Source organism: Chlorocebus sabaeus, chromosome 1 (assembly GCF_047675955.1).
Source record: "Chlorocebus sabaeus isolate Y175 chromosome 1, mChlSab1.0.hap1, whole genome shotgun sequence".
NCBI classification, from domain to species: Eukaryota; Metazoa; Chordata; class Mammalia; order Primates; family Cercopithecidae; genus Chlorocebus; species Chlorocebus sabaeus.
In genome coordinates, this window is record NC_132904.1 from 110833341 (window position 1) to 110851807 (window position 18467).

An 18467-nucleotide genomic window follows, 5' to 3' on the forward strand; every position below is an offset into this window, starting at 1 on the left:
AGCTTATGAGAACTATATCCCCCGAGTTTGTTGTAATAGTTGGATTTTTTAAAAAGTTGAATCTATAAATAACCTGGGACCTATTTGATATGTGGTATGGGGTGAGAATACAAATTAATTTGTAACCTTCAGGAATGTACAGGATCTAGAGAAACAATTTTTGCTTATTACTTCTTTAACCTTCAGAAAGATGAAACTGTCCAAGAGACAAATTAAGAATTAATATATGCTTTCCTCTGCATATATTAATTGAAACTGAGAGGAAACTGAGACTTCAAACAGAAAAACATGTGTTCAGTGAATTTGAGGGTGTAGCAGAGAAAATAGTTCATATAATTAACTGTAGGGCCCTGGTTGGGAAGAAAAGGAAATTGGGACCAGAAGAGATCTGATAAGATGAAAGAAAAGGAAAGAAACAAGGAAACAGTGCCTGGCATTCGATCTATTTTTGTTTACTGAATCTGTGACTGAATTCAGAGTTTCTGGGAGGTGCAATGAGAATAAGCTTATAGGAAATAAAGAAGAGTAAGAGGCTGTGGTTAGAAAGTAAGTGTGAAAGGCAGTCTTTCTGAAGTGGAGCAATTCAGGTGATAACAAGGTTTAAGGTGTGGCCCTCGAAGTGGGTTGTCAAAACATTAGATTTGCAGGTACTGGTATTTCAAAAGAAAAATCACCATAAAGCTTCAATTTTGAATTGACTTAGAGGGGGCCTAATGGAAGAGTTCTGGGAAAAGATGAAGATTTAACCAGATACCTGATCATTCGGTGAATCTGGGGCAAACAATCGATGCTATGAGGTTAGTCCTATCTTTTTTTTTTTTTTTTTTTTTTGAGAGGGAGTCTCGCTCTGTTACTCAGGCTGGAGTGCAGTGGCACGATCTCGGCTCACTGCAAGCTCTGTCTCCCTGGTTCACGCCATTCTCCTGCCTCAGCCTTCAGAGTAACTGCGCCTACGGGCACCTGCCACCACGCCCAGCTAATTTTTTGTATTTTTAATAGAGACGGGGTTTCACCGTGGTCTCGATCTCCTGACCTCATGATCTGCCCGCCTCGGCCTCCCAAAGTGCTGGGATTACAGGCGTGAGCCACTGCGCCTGGCCGGTTAGTCCCATCTTATGTTCCTTCTATAGATTAGGCAATTAAGCAAGAAGATGTTAAGTAGTTTGCGTATAGCCACACAATTAATAACTACCGGAGTCAAAATTCAAATCCAGGCTATCTGTTGCTAAGCCTGTGATCTAACATTTCTGCAGCCCTACCTCCCAGTTGTGTTTGGTGTGGGGTGCGCTGTTGCTGTTAATTTTATTTGAATGCAATCCTAGGGTTGGTGGAGAGACTGAGGAGCACATAAAAGGTCCTGGACTCTGTCTTATACTAGGTGTAGTAGGGACATTCAGGCAAGGGTAGGACACTCAAGAGCCTGCTCAAGAGCAATTCAAATTTTAGTAGGAGTCACAAGTTGAGAAAACAGGTTTAACTCTATCCATCTTCCTTACTGTGGTCTCTCAGGTTAGAAAATCATAGATAAAGTGATGGAGTATCAAATCTTTCCCAATTAAAAAACCTACCTGTCCATAATTCATCACCAGACAATTTGATGGTATATTTTTGGTCTGACCTGGGGTAGATTGAATTCTGAGATAGATTTTATTCCATAAGTGGAGAAAGTAAGCCTTATTATTGTTATTATTATTTAAAAACTTTTTTGGAATTCTGACAGTTGTAAAAATGATCTATATAATGAGCCTGAACAGAAGTACCACATTATTTTACAAATCATCTTACCTGAAAATAAGAGCACACACATGGAGAGGAACTGGACACAAAGCCACATGAAAAGATGGTCCCTTTTGTACATGCTGTTCCTTCTGGAATGCTTTCCCACATTTCCCTCTGGGTTATTTTCTCTGTCCCTTGTCTTCCACCTCCCTGAGCCCTACTTCTTCTTCTAGTCTTGGCTTAGATACCACTTCCTCTGGGACAGTTTCCTCAAGCCCCCATCTCTGAGGTGGGTGACCCATGTGTTCACCCTGGTACCCTTCCATAGCAGGCATCGTGCAGCATTCCAATAGCCTGTTTCTTACTGGTATTCTCTCTCTATCATCGTTGATGAGGACGGGGACCACACCTGTCCTGTTCAGCGCTGTGTCCCCATCTCAAGGCCTACCAAGTACTAGTTGATGAGTAAATACATGTTTATTGAATAAATGATTCTCAGACCAGAACCTTGTTCTTCCTTACAGCTGCTTCAATGTCTTCTCCGTTGGGATCTTTCAGGTTCTCAGTATGTATCATTAGCATAATCAAAAAGGAGGGAACTTGAAGACAAGGCAATTAGTGGCTGTATGTAAATTTTTTGGAAGACCCAGGTTTCCTGCTTCTTAGATTATTATCTCTTCCCCACACAATAATGTCAACTCCATATCCCTCCTCCCTTACCCAGAAATCAGGAGGTGGAAAGAAGTTTCCATAATTATTCTCACTATAAACACAGCATTTTGGTCCTTTGTTCATAGATGATCATGGTGCTGCTCTGTTTTATTTTGATTCTTCCTTCCCTCAGTTCACAGAAGATTTATTTTTGATTAATTTCTGAAATGTGCTGTGTCCCTTTTTAATGTACACTACCATTTATCTTCTGTTCTATGTCATGTTCTAGATACACAGAGATACAACCTCATGTATTTGACAAATATTTATTGCTTGCTACTATGTGCTGGGCCCGATGCTAAGGACTAAAGATGAATAAAATGGTTCCAAGCATGGAGCTAGGATCACAGCTGTGCATCTCCATGGAGGATGCTTCCTCCACTCTGGTGAGTTGGAGGAGAATAGAGAAACCAGAGGCTGGGGGTCAGGAAGTAAGGGGAGAAGGAAAGGTGGTGGGAAGCTGACATCAGAGTGGCACACAGACCACTTAGGGGCCTTCATAAACCATGCCCTGATGGAGGCCCCAGCTGCACCCCTGATGGCTCTGCTCCCACAGCTTTGCATCTGCTAGTCCTCCTCTTTGTTGTAGCCACACAAGTACCAGGGGGAGGCACATGCCATGGATTAAAGTGACCCTTAGGAATGCTGGGAGCAGGTTCACAAGGCACATAGGTGCCTGGATGTCTTGGCCTCCTGTGAGGTTGGAGCAGGCTCTGTAGTGTGCGATGACGGAACCCAAGTGTTCCTACACGCTGGGTATAAATTTCGGGTTGAATGTGGCCCTCTGCTATTTGGTGCTTATCTTCACACCAGCACTCCTTTTTCCATACCAAGAGCTGCAAATAACACAATTCAGGCTTTGAGACCAGGAGCAGTGGCAGGAAACACTGTGCTCAGCAACATCTGCCTTGCCTCTCTGAGATCTGCTGAGAGGTACAGAAAACGTTAGGATTAGCTCAGCACATTCAGCCCCACAGCCACTGCACTGTGCTCTCGGTGTTATACCTTTAGGCTGTAAAACATGCCCAGGCCAAAGGGCCACATGGTATATTTCAATGAAGGAAAACCCTATCTTTAGAGAAGACGCTGCTAGCTACCAGCCTCAGGTGAAGACTGGAAAAATAAACCTTGACAAAAAGGGAATGTTTTTTACTCTATGTAAGGGCACCTTGTTTTAGTGAATGGGGTTCTTGTCCGCATGTCTGAAGATCTTTTGGATATATTTGGAAATTGAAATCTTTATTGTTGGAAATTGAATAGATGGAAGGAGAAATTGAGATTTGGGGAGACCATCACTTTGCTCTGAGGTGTCCTTTGCTCTGTGGTGACACCTCAGAGTGTCAAAAATCTTGACTGATCCAGTGAAGGGCTGTGAATTAACAGAAATGTTTTTGGGGAATAAAAAGGAAGCTTTTAACTCTATGTTTGCAAATTTACTTACCTCAGCCCAGGAAGGTTAAATGTAAGTTAATTTGCACTTATATTGGATACAAGGTGAGAGAACTGGAAATTGATTTCTTGAGTTTACTGTGAAATTTCGAACATTTGCATATTCATGCTATAAAGAAGTATTTCCCTAGTTAATCTCATGCAAAGTGACAGCTTTTACAACCTGTTTAGCATATCAACAAACCACTTTTATTAGTAATGACATGAGTATTAATAACAGGGACAAGATTTCCAGATTTCCTTTTCTTATAAGACCACAACCATTATTAAGAACCCCAAGAACAAAACCACAATGTCTAGGCATAATGTGACCAAGGTTGCCGACGGGGTGACAGAGTTGACCGCACAATCTTGAGAAACACAGCCACACACATTTCATGAGCCTTTTATATGACAGTTGTTAAATTTGGATAACCATTTTTCAAATTATACATATTTTTCTAAAGATACTTTACAGAAAATGCTTTCTACCCAGTTTGGTAAAAGGGTTCCTTCCATGAGCCCATTGAATTCGTACTTTAATAAGAAAGTACATTTCAGCATCATATGCTGTCCTCTCATTTGTTCTTATCCCATTAACACTTATTCCTGGTTATAGATTCTGTAGCTTTCTAAAGAGATGGTAAAACCTCTTTCTAAAGAAATGGTAAATGTTTTAATAAAGTTCTCTTTGGGGGAAAAAGAAGCAAAACTTAGTCTCTTTCCTCAAGATGTTTACAAGCTGTTAGAGATGACAGATACTTTTTAAAATACATGTTTTTGTTTCTTTTATGGAGTAAATGACAAAACACTGTGGAAACATTATTCTTTTTGGGGGTGTCAGGGAAAGCTTCACAGAAGAAATAAAATTCAAACTGGGTTTTAAAGGGTGATTGGGAGTTTGACAGGTGGAAGGAGGGGCAGGAGGGCATTCGAGTCAGAAGGAGCAGCATGTAAAGTGGTGCAGAGGCTTGAGAGACTGATGTATTTGGACACGTATTTGTCTTGTGTGTCGGACATTTAAAAAATTTTATGTATGTATCTTTTATTTTTTATTGCATACATTTAAGGTATACAGTGTAATGTTTTGATACACATATGCATAGGGAAATGATTACTACAGTGAAGAAATTAACATATTCATCACTGCACAATTACCTTTTTAATTGAGGTAGAATACCTAAAATCTAGTCTCTAAGCTTTCCATATACAATATTAACTATAGTCCTCATGCTGTACATTAGCTCTCTAGACATTCATCCAATACAACTTCAAGTTTGTACCCTTTGACCTACATATCCCCATTTTCTCTTCCTCCCAACCTGGATATCTACCATTCTACCCTGTTTCTGTGTGTAATTTTTAAGTTCCATATATAAGTAAGATCAAGCAATATTTTTCTTTCAGTATTATTTCTTTTCTTCAATGTTGTTATTTTACTTAGCATAACGTCCTCCAGGTTCACCCATGTTGTTGCAAATATAGCGCATCTCCTTTTGTAAGGCTGAATGATATTCCAATGTACATATATACTGCAATTTATTTATCTGTTCATCTATTGATGGGCATTTAGATTGTTTCTGTATCTTGGCTATTGTGAATACTGCTGCAATGAGCATAAGAATGCAGATATCTCTATGAAGGGCTGATTTCATTTCCTTTGGGATACTCATCAGCAGAGGAATTGCTGGGTCATATGGTAGTTCTGTTTTTAAAGGAACTGCCATACTGTTTTCCATAATGGCTGTACCAGCTTACATCCCACCAAGAGTGTACGAGAGCTCCCTTTGTGTGTGAGAAAATATTAACATCTCCTCATTTTTAGCAGCCACCTATATATACTGATGACTTCCAAACTAAGTATCTTTCTTACAGACCTCGCTCCTGAATTGAGACTCATATTCTATCTACAGGACATCTGCATTTTGATATTTGTATGGAAACCTTCACCTCATTTAACTAAAACCTAAATTCGTTTTACCCTTTTCCCCAATACCTTCCTTCCCCTTTACTTTCTTCAGTGAATGTTGGGGTTCTCCTTCAAGTTATTTGTGTCCAATTTGCGGCTGTCATTGAAACTTCTAATTGAACTGCCTCAAGGAAAAAATTATTGAATATTACCATGTGCTAGAACTAGGTAAACATTTTCCATATATCATCTAATTTAATTCTTTGAATTTAACATTGAGGAAATTGAAGTTCAGATATTAAATTCCTAAATTGGCTGAGTTGACAAATGAAGACCCTGGAATTCAAAACCAGGTCTGACCTCAAATTCTATCTTATTTCCGTTATGCCACATTGGCCATAGTTCTAAATATCTTGCCTTATTTCTCTTTCTGAAAGGCAAATCTAATCATGTCCTGTCTGTATTATGGTTCTTTAACCACTCCCCATTACTTTTAAGATAAAGCCCAGATTCCTTAGCATGTCATATAAATCCTTCTTCATTTGGGTGCTGCCTCCCCACTTTTTTCTCATTGTTTTGTGTCACTAAAGGTTCGTAATTCTTGCCATTTCCTGAATGAGCCTTTTTTTCAACAAGTTTGTCCCACTTCTCTCTCTCCTTCCTTCTTGTCAACTTGACTCTCTCATTCTTCATGAATGAGTCCAGGTAGTACTTCCTCTATAAAACTTGATAGCATCTCTCTATCACAGAGTTCAGGTTTTGTTTGTTGGTGTGTTTCTATAACTTCTTGACTCTTGTGATACTGCATTGCTTTGAATCTACCTACTTGGTCTTCTCCACAAGACTGAGGATGATGGTCATTTTGCCCTGTTCCTTTGTATCAAAATTGGTTAACATAGTATGTGGCACAGAGTAGATGCCAATAATTGTTTACTTAAACAAAATATGGTTTTCCAGCTTTGAAAACTGGGTGGATACTAGTATCATTGATCAAGAAATGGAACACAGAAAGAGTGAAAATTTGGTAGAGAGGAGATATTTCTTTTGGCATTAACATGCTGTATTTGAGGTCTGTCAAATGTAAGTGGAGATGTCTCATGTAAAGTTGGCATTAGACTAGAAAGCTGAAAATAAAAATTTTGGAGTCATTGGATGAGATGATCTAGGGTAAAAAGCATTGCAAGAATACTGCTTCATAGGTGGTGTTGTATACTTTACATTGCATCAAATCATGTAGGACATAATGACAGGTTGTTCTGATGTTAATAAAGCTAAGTTTGAGCAGCAGATTCAGAAGTGACAGCCTGCTATATCCATAGTAAAGTTCCAATCAAACTTTTAAAACAGTTCATTCACTGATGATCTCTGCCTTACTTACTTATTTAAGTAGAAGTATTTAAATGGTGATTTCCTAATTCTGTCATTCTTTCTGTATTCATTAGCTGTAATTCTTCCAAAAAGAAGAAATTTTCCTTATCTATTAGGGTTATTGATTTTCTCTTTAAGAGGAAAGAGGATAAATGTTCACGTATTTGCCTTTTGTTGCCAATTTTCAAAATAAGGGTTTACCCAACTCCACTTATGACACATGAGAGATTTTGCTTTTATTCTTGTATGTCTCTTTTTGTATTATTATGAGCTCATGGATTTTATATGTTATGTATTTCAATTAACTGCAGTCATTAGTCTTTTTGATGCTAAATCTAGCTATGGCCAAATGAAGAGATTCCTTTGGGTTACCTCCTCTGTTCCATGATATGGTTCCATTTGTCTCTGATTATTTGCTTTCTGGCATAACAAGATGTCCAGGCTCATGGTATATATATTTTCTGTTCCAGTCCTGGAATCAGCCTTTCCTTCAAGGATGCCTGTTTTCTTTTGTTGAGGAAGGGTTCTTAGAGACCACAGTCAGGATGCTCGGAGTGATTATTGCTAATGGGTTATCATTGCTTCTAGGCCTTTTCAATAGACAGAGCTAGGAAATATCTATATTGGAAATAGAAAGCATCATGAATTTGTACAGATATTTTCAAATTAGCTTAATAACATGACTTTTAAAAAACTTCTTTAGTATTTTAAAGAAGCATCAGAATTAGGCATGGTATAGTCATTCTACATGTCTGATTCTCTTGGTTTTGCATCCCATATCAGTTGTCATTGTCCTTACATAGCCTTCCTCCCAAAAAAGATTCTTTTAAATTTATTTTCCTTCATTCCAGAAATGAATAAAACTGACTTTACAATACATGTGGGATTATGTGCTGAGATTGATTCCTAGTGATTTCGTATAGTATTTATCCCTTAGCAAATGTAGTTTAAGAACATGTTAATCTGATTTCCAATCACATGATCAGGGGGGTGGACAGTATTAGTGTCATATGCAATGGTCATGTCCCAGGCATCAATGATGCCCACGTTGAGGTCTTTGAAAATATCCTTCATGATAAGATACTGAATATAACCATGGAAGTCTCCAAACCTCTCTGTGTCTATGTGCATCTCCCTGATGTTTTCTGTCTTAATAATCACTCTAGTGGTTGGGCTTCTTAGGAACAGTCTTTCAATAGCCTTTCGGACACCAATGGCCCTACGAATAAAAATGTCAATGGGAAATGGTCTGAAGTGCTGGCCAAAGGTGATGACGATGGCTGTGTTTTTGTCACCTGATAGCTGGTCAATTTCCCGAGGGATATAATCATGACCTATCAGAGAGTAGAGCTGGAGAGTGACGAAGGGATAGTTATGTTTTTTCCATTGAATCTGAGTATGTCTTTCTGCATCCAGAAGCAAATGTTTCTTAAAAATTCCAGTTTCATGAAGATCAAAAAACTTTAGTGCTGATAAAAAAATAAATAGATGTTTTAATTAGAAGATAATGGTTAATATTCATGAAAAAGAATGTCCTATCAATCATTTAAAATACCCACCCCACCTAGATAATTGCTCACTGGAGTCTTTCTACTCTCTAGGGTACGGTACCCCCAGTTCATACATGTAAAATGTCAATAAAAAATGTAAGGTTTTCATTGGAATTTTAAAAGAGGACCAACGTTTCTTATGAAAAAGGGAATAAAATACATTTTAAATTTAAAGGCTCAAATCCAGAAAGCTAAATGAAGTAAAAAACAAAATAGCTCAAATCAGAGAATAGAGACCTCATTAAAAGTACTTTAAAACCAGCCTGAATTTCTAAGAGAATATAAAGTAACTACCTACTTTTTACAACTTTGGGTAAGTAGTAGATCCACTGACGTAGCGTAGAATCTCCCAGGAGGTAAATGAGTTTGCCTTTCAAACAGCCGTTTGTCTTAATTGTGTCTAACTGAACCTGGTTGCAAAATGTTGTTATCCATTTTCTTTGTAAAGTATAACCACCAGGGACAGGAGGCTTCATTCCAACTTGGCATTTCTCTTCTATTTTTTCACTCTCTGGTAACAAAGACACTTGTAAATGATTTTATTGGCATAAGTTAGACATCTAGCCTTCTTTCCTGGTCCTTTGTTTTCTTGCTCTCTTTTCCCCTTCCTGTAATGCCTATTTCCTTTTTCTGTCCCTTTCTAGTCCTATTCTTTGATCATTAGCTTTGCTTCAGGCATTTCTACTTATTCTTTTGAGAGATTTTGAGTCATCTTGCCTCTTGTCTAATTCCTTTTCTCTTAAATTTGGTCATTAGCTAAATCTTTACATTCTATCCTTTCTTTGACGTTCTGTCCTTTCTTCCTGATTCTGTGGTGACTTCTGTCTTTGTCTCTTACCCGAATGATGTTAGTGGTCTGCCAGTTGGTGCCGTTGTATAAAATCCTTTACCTTTGTTTCATTAATGAAGGAATGAATAATCTTAATTTTTCCGTGTTCAAAAAAATTGCTTAAAATGTGTACATTAAAAATAAAAACCTCAAATAGTATATTAGTCACCTAGCTTGACAATTTAAAACTAGACTTTGCTAAAAGCAACATGCGACATCCATTACAAACCAATATTCTGAGATATTCCAGGAAGTTTCACTAGAGTTTCAGGCTCTGTTTGCACATGGTCTGCCTTCCATTACGAGTAGGTAGCAGTGCAGCAAATGTCTTGTTATAGCATAACAAAGGTCATCCAATTTCTCCTGTCATGTTTCCTTGCCACTATCTATGCTGCCATCCCATCACTGAGCCAATGCCTTGTATTTTAGGACTTGTTACGTCAGGACTTCTGTACTGATACTACATTCTGTATGAGATAGGAAACCAGTTTGAATGCTGTAAGAAAGACCAAGATAATAATGACTTAAAAATAAAAGTTTATTTCTGTCTCACATAACAGGCCTGGAGTGAGAAGGACAGGGCTAATATGGCATTGCATGGTGTTAGGGACTCTTGTTTCTTCTATGTTGTGGCTATACCATTCTTACCATGTGGCTTCAATCTCATGGTCTAACCTGGCTCTTGCCATTCTCGCATTATATCTAAAGTTCAGCTAGTGGTTAGGGAAGAAATGGATAGGGAGGGCAAGATTTTTGCTTTTAAAGCATGACTTAGAAGTTTCCCACTCACACTCCTGGAAAAAACTTAGTCATGGCCACAACTAGATATAAGGAAGGATGGCCATGGGTCTCGCCACAAACTGGTTTCTATTACTAAAGAAGGAGGAGGCAGTGAATACTGGGGAACCATCGGCAGTCTCTGCTTTACCCTCCTTGCTTAGTTTCTCAGAGGCCTTGCAGTCTCTGGCTGCCTATGTCCACAGAATTGTGCATCATTACATGGTTGTGTTGTATTTGTAACCTATGGACAAAGTGGTAAAACGGTGCTGGTTGCAGAATTGGAAAGTGCACCTGGAATAGCTCTTAAGTCCTGGTGATTTGGCTTACTAAAGGTAGTTTGTATAATCCTATAATTATGTTGGAATTACAGTGTGATATTGATGGGTTTCTATGAGGCTTGATAGCATTGCACCCTAGATGATTGAATACCATGACCCTGGAAACTTGAGATTCATAGTTAGTAAGTATTCTTTATCCTAATAATGTACTGGCACACTTTGCTGAGAACATAGCCTTTAAGTGTATTGTTGTAAATCCTATGTTGTGTAATCTTTATGTCAAGTATTCATTTTGCCATGTCTCAAACTTGTAACAAATCCACTCATGATTACTCTTACATGTTTATTTTACTTAATAATTTTAGAATAGGCTTGAGCATTTTGAACAGTATGTGGGTAATAATATCAGGATTCTGTATATCAGCAAAAGCAACTCCATTTTAGATGCTAATCTGCTATGTTGGCTCCTGATTAACCCCAGTTTATCTATTGTTTCTTGTACAACAGCAGGTACTTATGGTAAATCTTGCCCTTAGGTCAAACAGCCTTGGTGGTATTGTACTTCAGTTGTCCTGTACATCCCATCTGAACCATCCTTCCCTTATGCTCTGTAAGCCCTGGGTCTGGGGGTAATGGTATGGAGATCCACCATCTTGTCTCACCAATGGAGACATAAACATGGCTTCTGCTTGTAAGTCCCTACTAAATGTTTCTTTCTGAGAAACTGGATGTGTCAGACTCTTCTTTGGCCTCTCAGCTTCCTCAAACTTTGGGAGTAGGTTTGCACAGACCTGCCCACTGAGAAATAGATTCCATTATATTTTTGATTAGATAGGGAAACTAATAGTCCGCCAAAGATATCCACATCCTAATTCTTAAAACCTGTGAATATGTTGAAGCAGAAGATATAAAAAGAAAACCAAGTTCTCCTGTACTAGGCTGACCCACTACAAGACCCAGGGAAGGGCAGGGCTCTATCGAGGCTTTGGCAGCATTATCTGCAGAACCACGTCCCAGAAGGGATGGGCTCCAGAGTCTCTCCCTCCCATCCCGAAGCAAGGTTGGGAAAAACAAGTTTTTCTCATTCAGCTTCCCACTTCTCTGCTTACTTTTCTCACAATTATCTTTGCAAGTTTTGTAAGTTCCTGTTTTTTCCTTCTGTGCAGCACAGTGAAGGTCACAACATATGGCTGAGTTGCAACACCTGGCTTGAGTTGTAAAACCTGTCACTGTTTGATAAACTGCCTTTATTCTGCTTCTACAGACTTGCTGGCCACCTTGTAGGTTTTGCACCATTTAGTGAAGTGTATATTCCAGCTAGCCAATACCCTTTCAGGTACATGTATAAGAGTCAAGGCCTGTCTTTGTTCAGGGCTCAGCCTTTGGATGTTAATCTGCTGGGCAGGTAGCCACCTAAATAAAATCCTCCTGTTCCATCCATTGGTCTCTCCTGTCCCTTAATTCCCACAACAATGTTGCCTTTTCCAGATATGACTAGGATATGGCCTTTCAGATGGAGAGACTATCCTGGATTACATGGGTAGGCCCAATCTAATGTCACTGGTCCTCAGAAGTGGAAGAGGGAGGCAGAAGAGTGGGTCAAAGGTGTGACAGGAAACCTTGACCCTCTGCTGTGGCTTTGAAGATAGAGGAAGAGGGGTACAAGGAATGTGGGCAGCCTTAAAACCCTGGAATAAGCAAAGGAACAGATTCTCCCCTAGAGCCTCCAGTAAGGAACATGCTCCTGCTCTACCTTGGGCTTAGCTCAATGAGCCCAACACTGGACTTCTGGACTACAGACTATAAGATGATATATTTTTGTTTTTAAAAGCCACTTTATTATAGCAGCAATAAGAAAATGATATATAGACAACTGACATTCTTTTAAATATAAAGTCATCCCAGCCAGGGACAGTGTTTTTTCCTTCTATTTATACGAATTTTATTTTATATTCCTTAGTGACATTTTAAATTGTCTTTCTACAGATCATGCATTTTGTTGAATTGTTAATTTGCATTTTAAAGCACAAAGTGGATTATACCACTTTCTTCCTCAGTTGGTTTCTGTGGCTTTCAAGTTTACTGAATAGTCACTGAAATCCTCAGCATGGCACTTGAGAACCTTCATGATTAGGTTCTTCCTCTCTTTCTAGGCTTATCCTCTGCTACATTCCACAGTATACTCACCCCACTGGCCTATTGAACAAGTCCATGATGACTTAGTTCATGACTGGAATTATCAGATAAAAAGAGTTAGATAAAAAATACAGGACACCATATTAAATTTGTATGACTTCTAACAAGGAATAATTTTTTAGTGTAAGTATGGCCCATACAATATTTTCCCCTTTTCTCAATGTACATATGACAGGCAATTAGAAATTACCCATATACATTTGATTCCCTGTATTATTATTTGCTTAAATCCAGCAACACTACCCATGATCTTTATGAGGTTTCTCTTCATTCTCTGACTACACATATCCTTCAGGACTTAGTCAAATACCAATTTTAACATAAGCTCTTTTGCCTCTTTACTGTCTTCATAGAGTTCATAGGTTGAATGTCTTTCACATTGCAAGTTAACTGAGCATTTATTTTTCTCCATTTTTCCATAATGCCTGATGTCTACTTAGCACTCAGTAAATGTTTGCTGATCCTTTTGTAGTTCAGAAGCAAGATGATTGGGTTTTCATGCTCATGTGCGAGATGTGTCTCCCTCAAATCTTGTTATGACATCAGCACATTGTCCATATGATGTGAGGAAAAATAAATAAACATTTGCAGAATAAATGAATAAATGATGGCAATAAATTATTATAAGTTGAAGTAAGTATCATGATGGATGTTATCGGTAAACTAAGACAGACTTTATAAAAAGTTATCTTAAAGCTAAGGTAGTATAAATATTCTTTCATAAGTAACACGGCTTTGTGTTTGTCTTTAAAATATATAATAAGATGAAAACTCCACATAAAATTGGTAATTGCATCAACTAAATGTTAGGGGGTTATGTCAACAGCGAGTTAGGAAACCAGAACTGAAAGCGTTCCTACTCTGAAGCTATAGGTATCCATCCTTCAAAGATATTTGCACAGTGCCTTAGACTCTAGGAGATGAACTCTCAGGTTTAAATACGAATGTAGGATACTAATACTTTCTCCTTTTGGATATGTCAAGATGTCATCTCCTATAAAAATTTTGAATATCATTTCCTTGAGTTAATTTCTCCCTTTAAAGTCCAGCATAATTGACATCATAGACATCTGCTAGGAATTGTGCTCCAGGAGAACTATAATTACTTAGATTAATGCTGATAAAGTTTCCTCTGAGCATCACCTAACTCAGGACAGAGCCAACTTACTGTTACAATTAGCGACATCAATGTGTTTATGATCCTTCATCATTTCAACTCCCACTTTGGACCTTCAAAAAAAAAAATAGAACAATAAATTAGCCTGCTCTATGCCCACGTAACATCAAAGTGAATCATCTCCTTGTGAGTGAAGGAAAAATTTTAATTTTCTATAACTGGAAGCTATTATTATTGTTGTAAATTTTAGATATATTGGGTATTGTAAATGAGTGAAGATTTTGAAAGACTTTGTACTCTGCTGAGAGCACCTGAAGTCCAGGGCAGCTCTACCGATCTGCCACATGTAATCACTGTGTCTTGGAATTTTAGATTCAAAATATTTTTCTAATTTACAAGTTCTCTTCTCTCTTTCTGCTTCCACATCTCCTGTTCAAGTTTGCAGAATAGTTTCCTTGGATTACTGTGAGCCTCTAATTGGCCATGCAGGTCTCAGTTTTATCCCACCTAAGTTTTTCAATCCGACTGCCAGAGCACCCTTTCTCATTGCAAATCCAACTGCACTACTGCTTACATCCCTTTACTGTCTCCCCATCATGTACCCAAGGAATCCAGCCTTTTTGGGTGGCAGGTAGACCTTCTATCGGAGGGCCTCTTCTTCATTTTTAATTCACATTTCCTGCTATGATTACCTTTGACTTTTCCGACAAACTTGCTTTCTGAAGATCATAAGCTTTATGAAGGAAGGTAATGCATGTGTCTGGTCCACTGCTCTATCCTTAATATCTATCAAGGTGACTGGCAGAAAGTATTGTTGAATCTGATGTGTTGATAAATGTACCTTACATTTCTTTCCTCCAACTGATGAAAGATGACTCTCTTCTTGCTTGAAAGCTCTTACTCACACTTTGTTTCAAACCTCTGTATATGGCCATGTAAGTGGAGGAAGGAAGAAAAGGATTAAGGGGAGAATGGGGACCTAAGTGCCAAGTATAACAGATATAAGTGGTACCTGATTCCCTGCTATGGATGTCTCTCCACATGCCATCCTGAGAAGGAAAGGATCAGCATGTTTTCATCCTTTCTAGGATTTAGGCATAAGGATGGTTGACGGGTAGGAAGAGATTTGATGAGCTGTACCATCAGAGATAAAAGGGAAGGAACAGAAACTTAACTGTGCTTTTACTTTTCAGAAGGGAGCCAGGAACTAGATCAGGAGCCAAAACTTAGATAATGAGATAAGATGCTGGAATGCATGTTATTTTGTCATGTTTGGTGCCTACTCTTAGCATATTTTTTTGAAAGCTTATGGAAAAAAGACTCTAAACTTGACTTTGAAAACTGCTAGAAGGGGATAGCTGTGAACCTAGCATTCTACTCTGTCACCAAGCTTAGGAGAAATAAATCTTCGTAGGGGAAAAAAAAGGGGTACTAGCAGAATTGAAAGAGAAAAAGAAATGGACTGAGCCTGTGAGACTTATGGAAAGTTAGCAAATGAGCACAAGTCTCTGGAACTGATAGATGTCTTAGGGCTTGCCTCACAGTTCTGGGATTTGTAATAACAGATAGTTACCCTTTGCAAATCCTCAAAGTGGCCCATGTAGCAACCCTGATGGTTCATTCTAATCAACAAAGAGGTTTTCAGGTTAGTGGATAACAGGGAAACCAGGAAGTGAGCATCTGTTTGTGAGTCGGGGGAGAAAAGCTTAGCGTTGTTGCAGCCATGATTGATAGAGGAAACATGCTTCCACCCTGGTTTGTGGCGGTCTGTTGAACTAGGAGTTTGCAGGAATCACTAGGTCACAACATGAGGAGTAAGAAGGACTTCTCCACCCTGAGAGGTATATACTGAGGAATATCTGATCATAGGATCAACTGGAGAAAACCAGTAGGAACTGGCTTTTTAGAAAGATCACTGAGTGTAGAGAATGGATGAGAGAGGGTATGACTGCTGGGAGAGAGACCAGTTGGGAAGCTGGTACGGGTAAAATCTAGATGAGATGATTATGGTCTGAACTTGCATAGCAGCACTGTGCATAGGGCAAAATGGATCAATGCAAAGATATTTAAGAGCAAAAACAACAAAATATGATATGGGAGGTGAAGGAGCATGGATGTTATCATACGCTTTTCAAGGAATCTTTTTTTCAGTGGAACATCTATGAACACACAGAAGAACAGTTATAGCAAAACACATGACTGAATGGACAATATAGTGAAAATGCAAACTTTGGCGTAGAGTGGTGAAGGGAGGCCCCATGAAGACACCACATGTCTTACCTTGAGTAGAGGAGGCCTCTGAGTCATGCTTAATGTCGCAATGGGCAATGTAGCTCTGACTGGGACACTTTTCAGGGAACACTTCTCAGTATAGATGAAAAGTATACTCACTTGTGGAAAAGGCTCTTTTCCTTGTCCGTAAGATAAGATATCTCTCTATTCCGGGTGGTCATGTGGGTCAGAGCCTCACAGGGCATGTGTTGAGGCTTCACACAATAGAAGGCTTCTTGGTCTCTGTTATCCAGATATTCACAGAGTTCAGCACTTGAGTTTAGGGTCAGGCCACATTCAGTGAAGACATGAGAGGTGCCATTAACAAATTTACCTTTGAAAATAATTTTATCATAGCCTTGGTTCCTTGCCCTCCAGAGAGCCGATGCCCCTTCACTGGGATGGATGAGCAGCAGAGACAGGGAGACCTGGCCCTTCCAGAACAGAGTGAAGCTGACCAGGTAGGTGCCATTGTTGAAGTCAGTCACCTTTCCCGAAGCACCTGCCATCAGGGCTGGGGAGGATATCCTGGCCCTCAGGAAATCCCCACCGTATTGCTTCCTGTGTCCCAGGTGGTCCCTCACCTCCAACAGGATGTCCAGTTGGTCTCCCCTGCAGTACGTATCTTGAGGGTTGAGGATGGTGGCTATGCTGTGTGTGGCACTGGTGGTGGTGTTCACATGGGTGAAAGGTCTGGGTGGGATCTGCTGATCTAGTTTCTCTATGATTTCCTTTATTCTGAGTTCAGTCTCTGTTAGTGACTTTAATGGTATCGGTGATGTTTTAGGGAATACGGACTTTGTGGAGTTGTTCCAGTAATGGATGGAGATGGATAAGTTTAGAGTAGACCAAAGCTGAAATGACAAGGATTGCGATATACTATGAAATTAATCTGTCTAGTCATTTTCACTTATTATGAGTTTGAATATTTGTTTACAGTGAATATTTGTATAATTGAATTCAATTTGTTACCAAATTGAATATTTGGTAACAAAGTGGCAGAGTAAACCAAAAGAGAAGAGAAAGAAGGAAATGAGATATGATGATGATGATGATATAGTATTATTATATATTATTATCAATATTATTTAAACTGTGACAATTTTGTATAACATATAAGCATTTACACTTTTACCTCAATATTTTAAAGAATGTCTGAACAGTTGTAGATATATTCGATCCAAAATATATAGCTCAGAGAATAATTATGAGCAATAAACTGGTGATGATAAGTTTACTCTTTGTTTTCATATATGCCTTACATCCAGTAACATCTATATCTTTTAGTCATGCCTAGTAGTCCTTTTCTCTCCAAATGTATTATAGTTCAAGCCACCAACATTTATCTCCTGGATTATAGTGGCCACCTGAAGGATGATGACTGTCTTCAGACTTCAAGGAAGACAGTCCTGCTTTCCCTCCATTTAATTTCCTCTTCTGTAGCTAAACCAGTCATTTTAAAGTAAAACTCTATTTGTGTCATCTCCCTGCTTAAACCCCTTCAATGGCTTCTTGTAATTCTTGGGTAAACGTCCATTAGCAATATGGCTTTGTCTGTGGCCTATTTTTAACTCTAGTTCTTGCTACTCTCTTCCTTGCTTTTGATGTCTTGATAAGACTTCTTTTATTTTTAGGAGCTGACCTTCCTTTTTTTCAGCTCTTGCTCTTTACTAATACTTTCTCCTCTTCGTGGATTGCTGAGTAACCTCCGAATTCCCCCAAACCACCTAAACATCTCTTAACTTCTACCTTAGAAATCACTACAACCTCAGAGGTCACTTATGCTTCTGGCACTATACAGTGTTTTATAGGCACTCAAATTCAGTGATTTTCAAATCTTGCTGGTAGTCAGAAACACCTGCCAAGTTTTTTTTAAAAATACAAACTCTTGGGCTTCAGTCTAGATCAACTGAGTCATAATCACTACATTATGTTGTCCAGGAGTATATGTTTTCCAAAAGCCTCAAAAGCAATCTTAGGATCAGATAGATTTGAGAAGAATGATTGTAGACCAGTAGTTGTCAACCCCTCTCACACTTTAGAACACATATAAAGCTTTGAAAAAAATTCAGGCCTGGCTGCACTGCACCCCAGCATCAGGCAATAAAACTCTTGTGATTGGTAACAAAGTGGCAGAATAAGCCAAAGGAGAGGAGAAACAAGACAATGAGATATCTTTTAAAAAAGATGAACAGAACCCAAGTTGAAGTTTTGAAAAAAACCTTGGCAAAGCCAAAAGACAAATCATTGGCAATGCCAACCAAGAAATAGAGATGCAAATAAATGAAATCCCCCAAAAGAACCTTTTTGT

General features: G+C 38.8%; 2 protein-coding genes and 1 non-coding gene across 5 annotated transcripts in view; 2 read left to right on the forward strand and 1 right to left on the reverse strand.

Annotated features, from left to right (window-relative positions):
- Window positions 1–7594: 7594 nt before the first annotated feature.
- NXPE1 (neurexophilin and PC-esterase domain family member 1) lies at window positions 7595–17040 on the reverse strand (the record flags this gene model as incomplete). The annotated part of the gene is made up of 5 exons (XM_073020104.1): window positions 7595–8604; window positions 8984–9196; window positions 13111–13113; window positions 13937–13998; window positions 16277–17040. Coding segments are annotated over 5 exons (1578 nt in total), but the record flags the coding sequence as incomplete, so codon positions are not given.
- Window positions 13229–13332, forward strand: LOC119626650 (small nucleolar RNA U13). Its single transcript, XR_005242808.1, has one exon. It is a non-coding gene; the product is annotated as a small nucleolar RNA U13 (small nucleolar RNA).
- Window positions 16533–18467, forward strand: part of NXPE2 (neurexophilin and PC-esterase domain family member 2) — a 133118-nt gene continuing 131183 nt past the window's right edge. For 2 of the 3 annotated variants that reach the window (XM_073021245.1, XM_073021249.1), the window contains exon 1: window positions 16533–16617. The gene's annotated coding sequence lies outside the window, so the exon portion shown is untranslated. The remainder of the gene's footprint in view (window positions 16618–18467) is intronic. The other variant, XM_073021247.1, reaches the window with a different exon arrangement.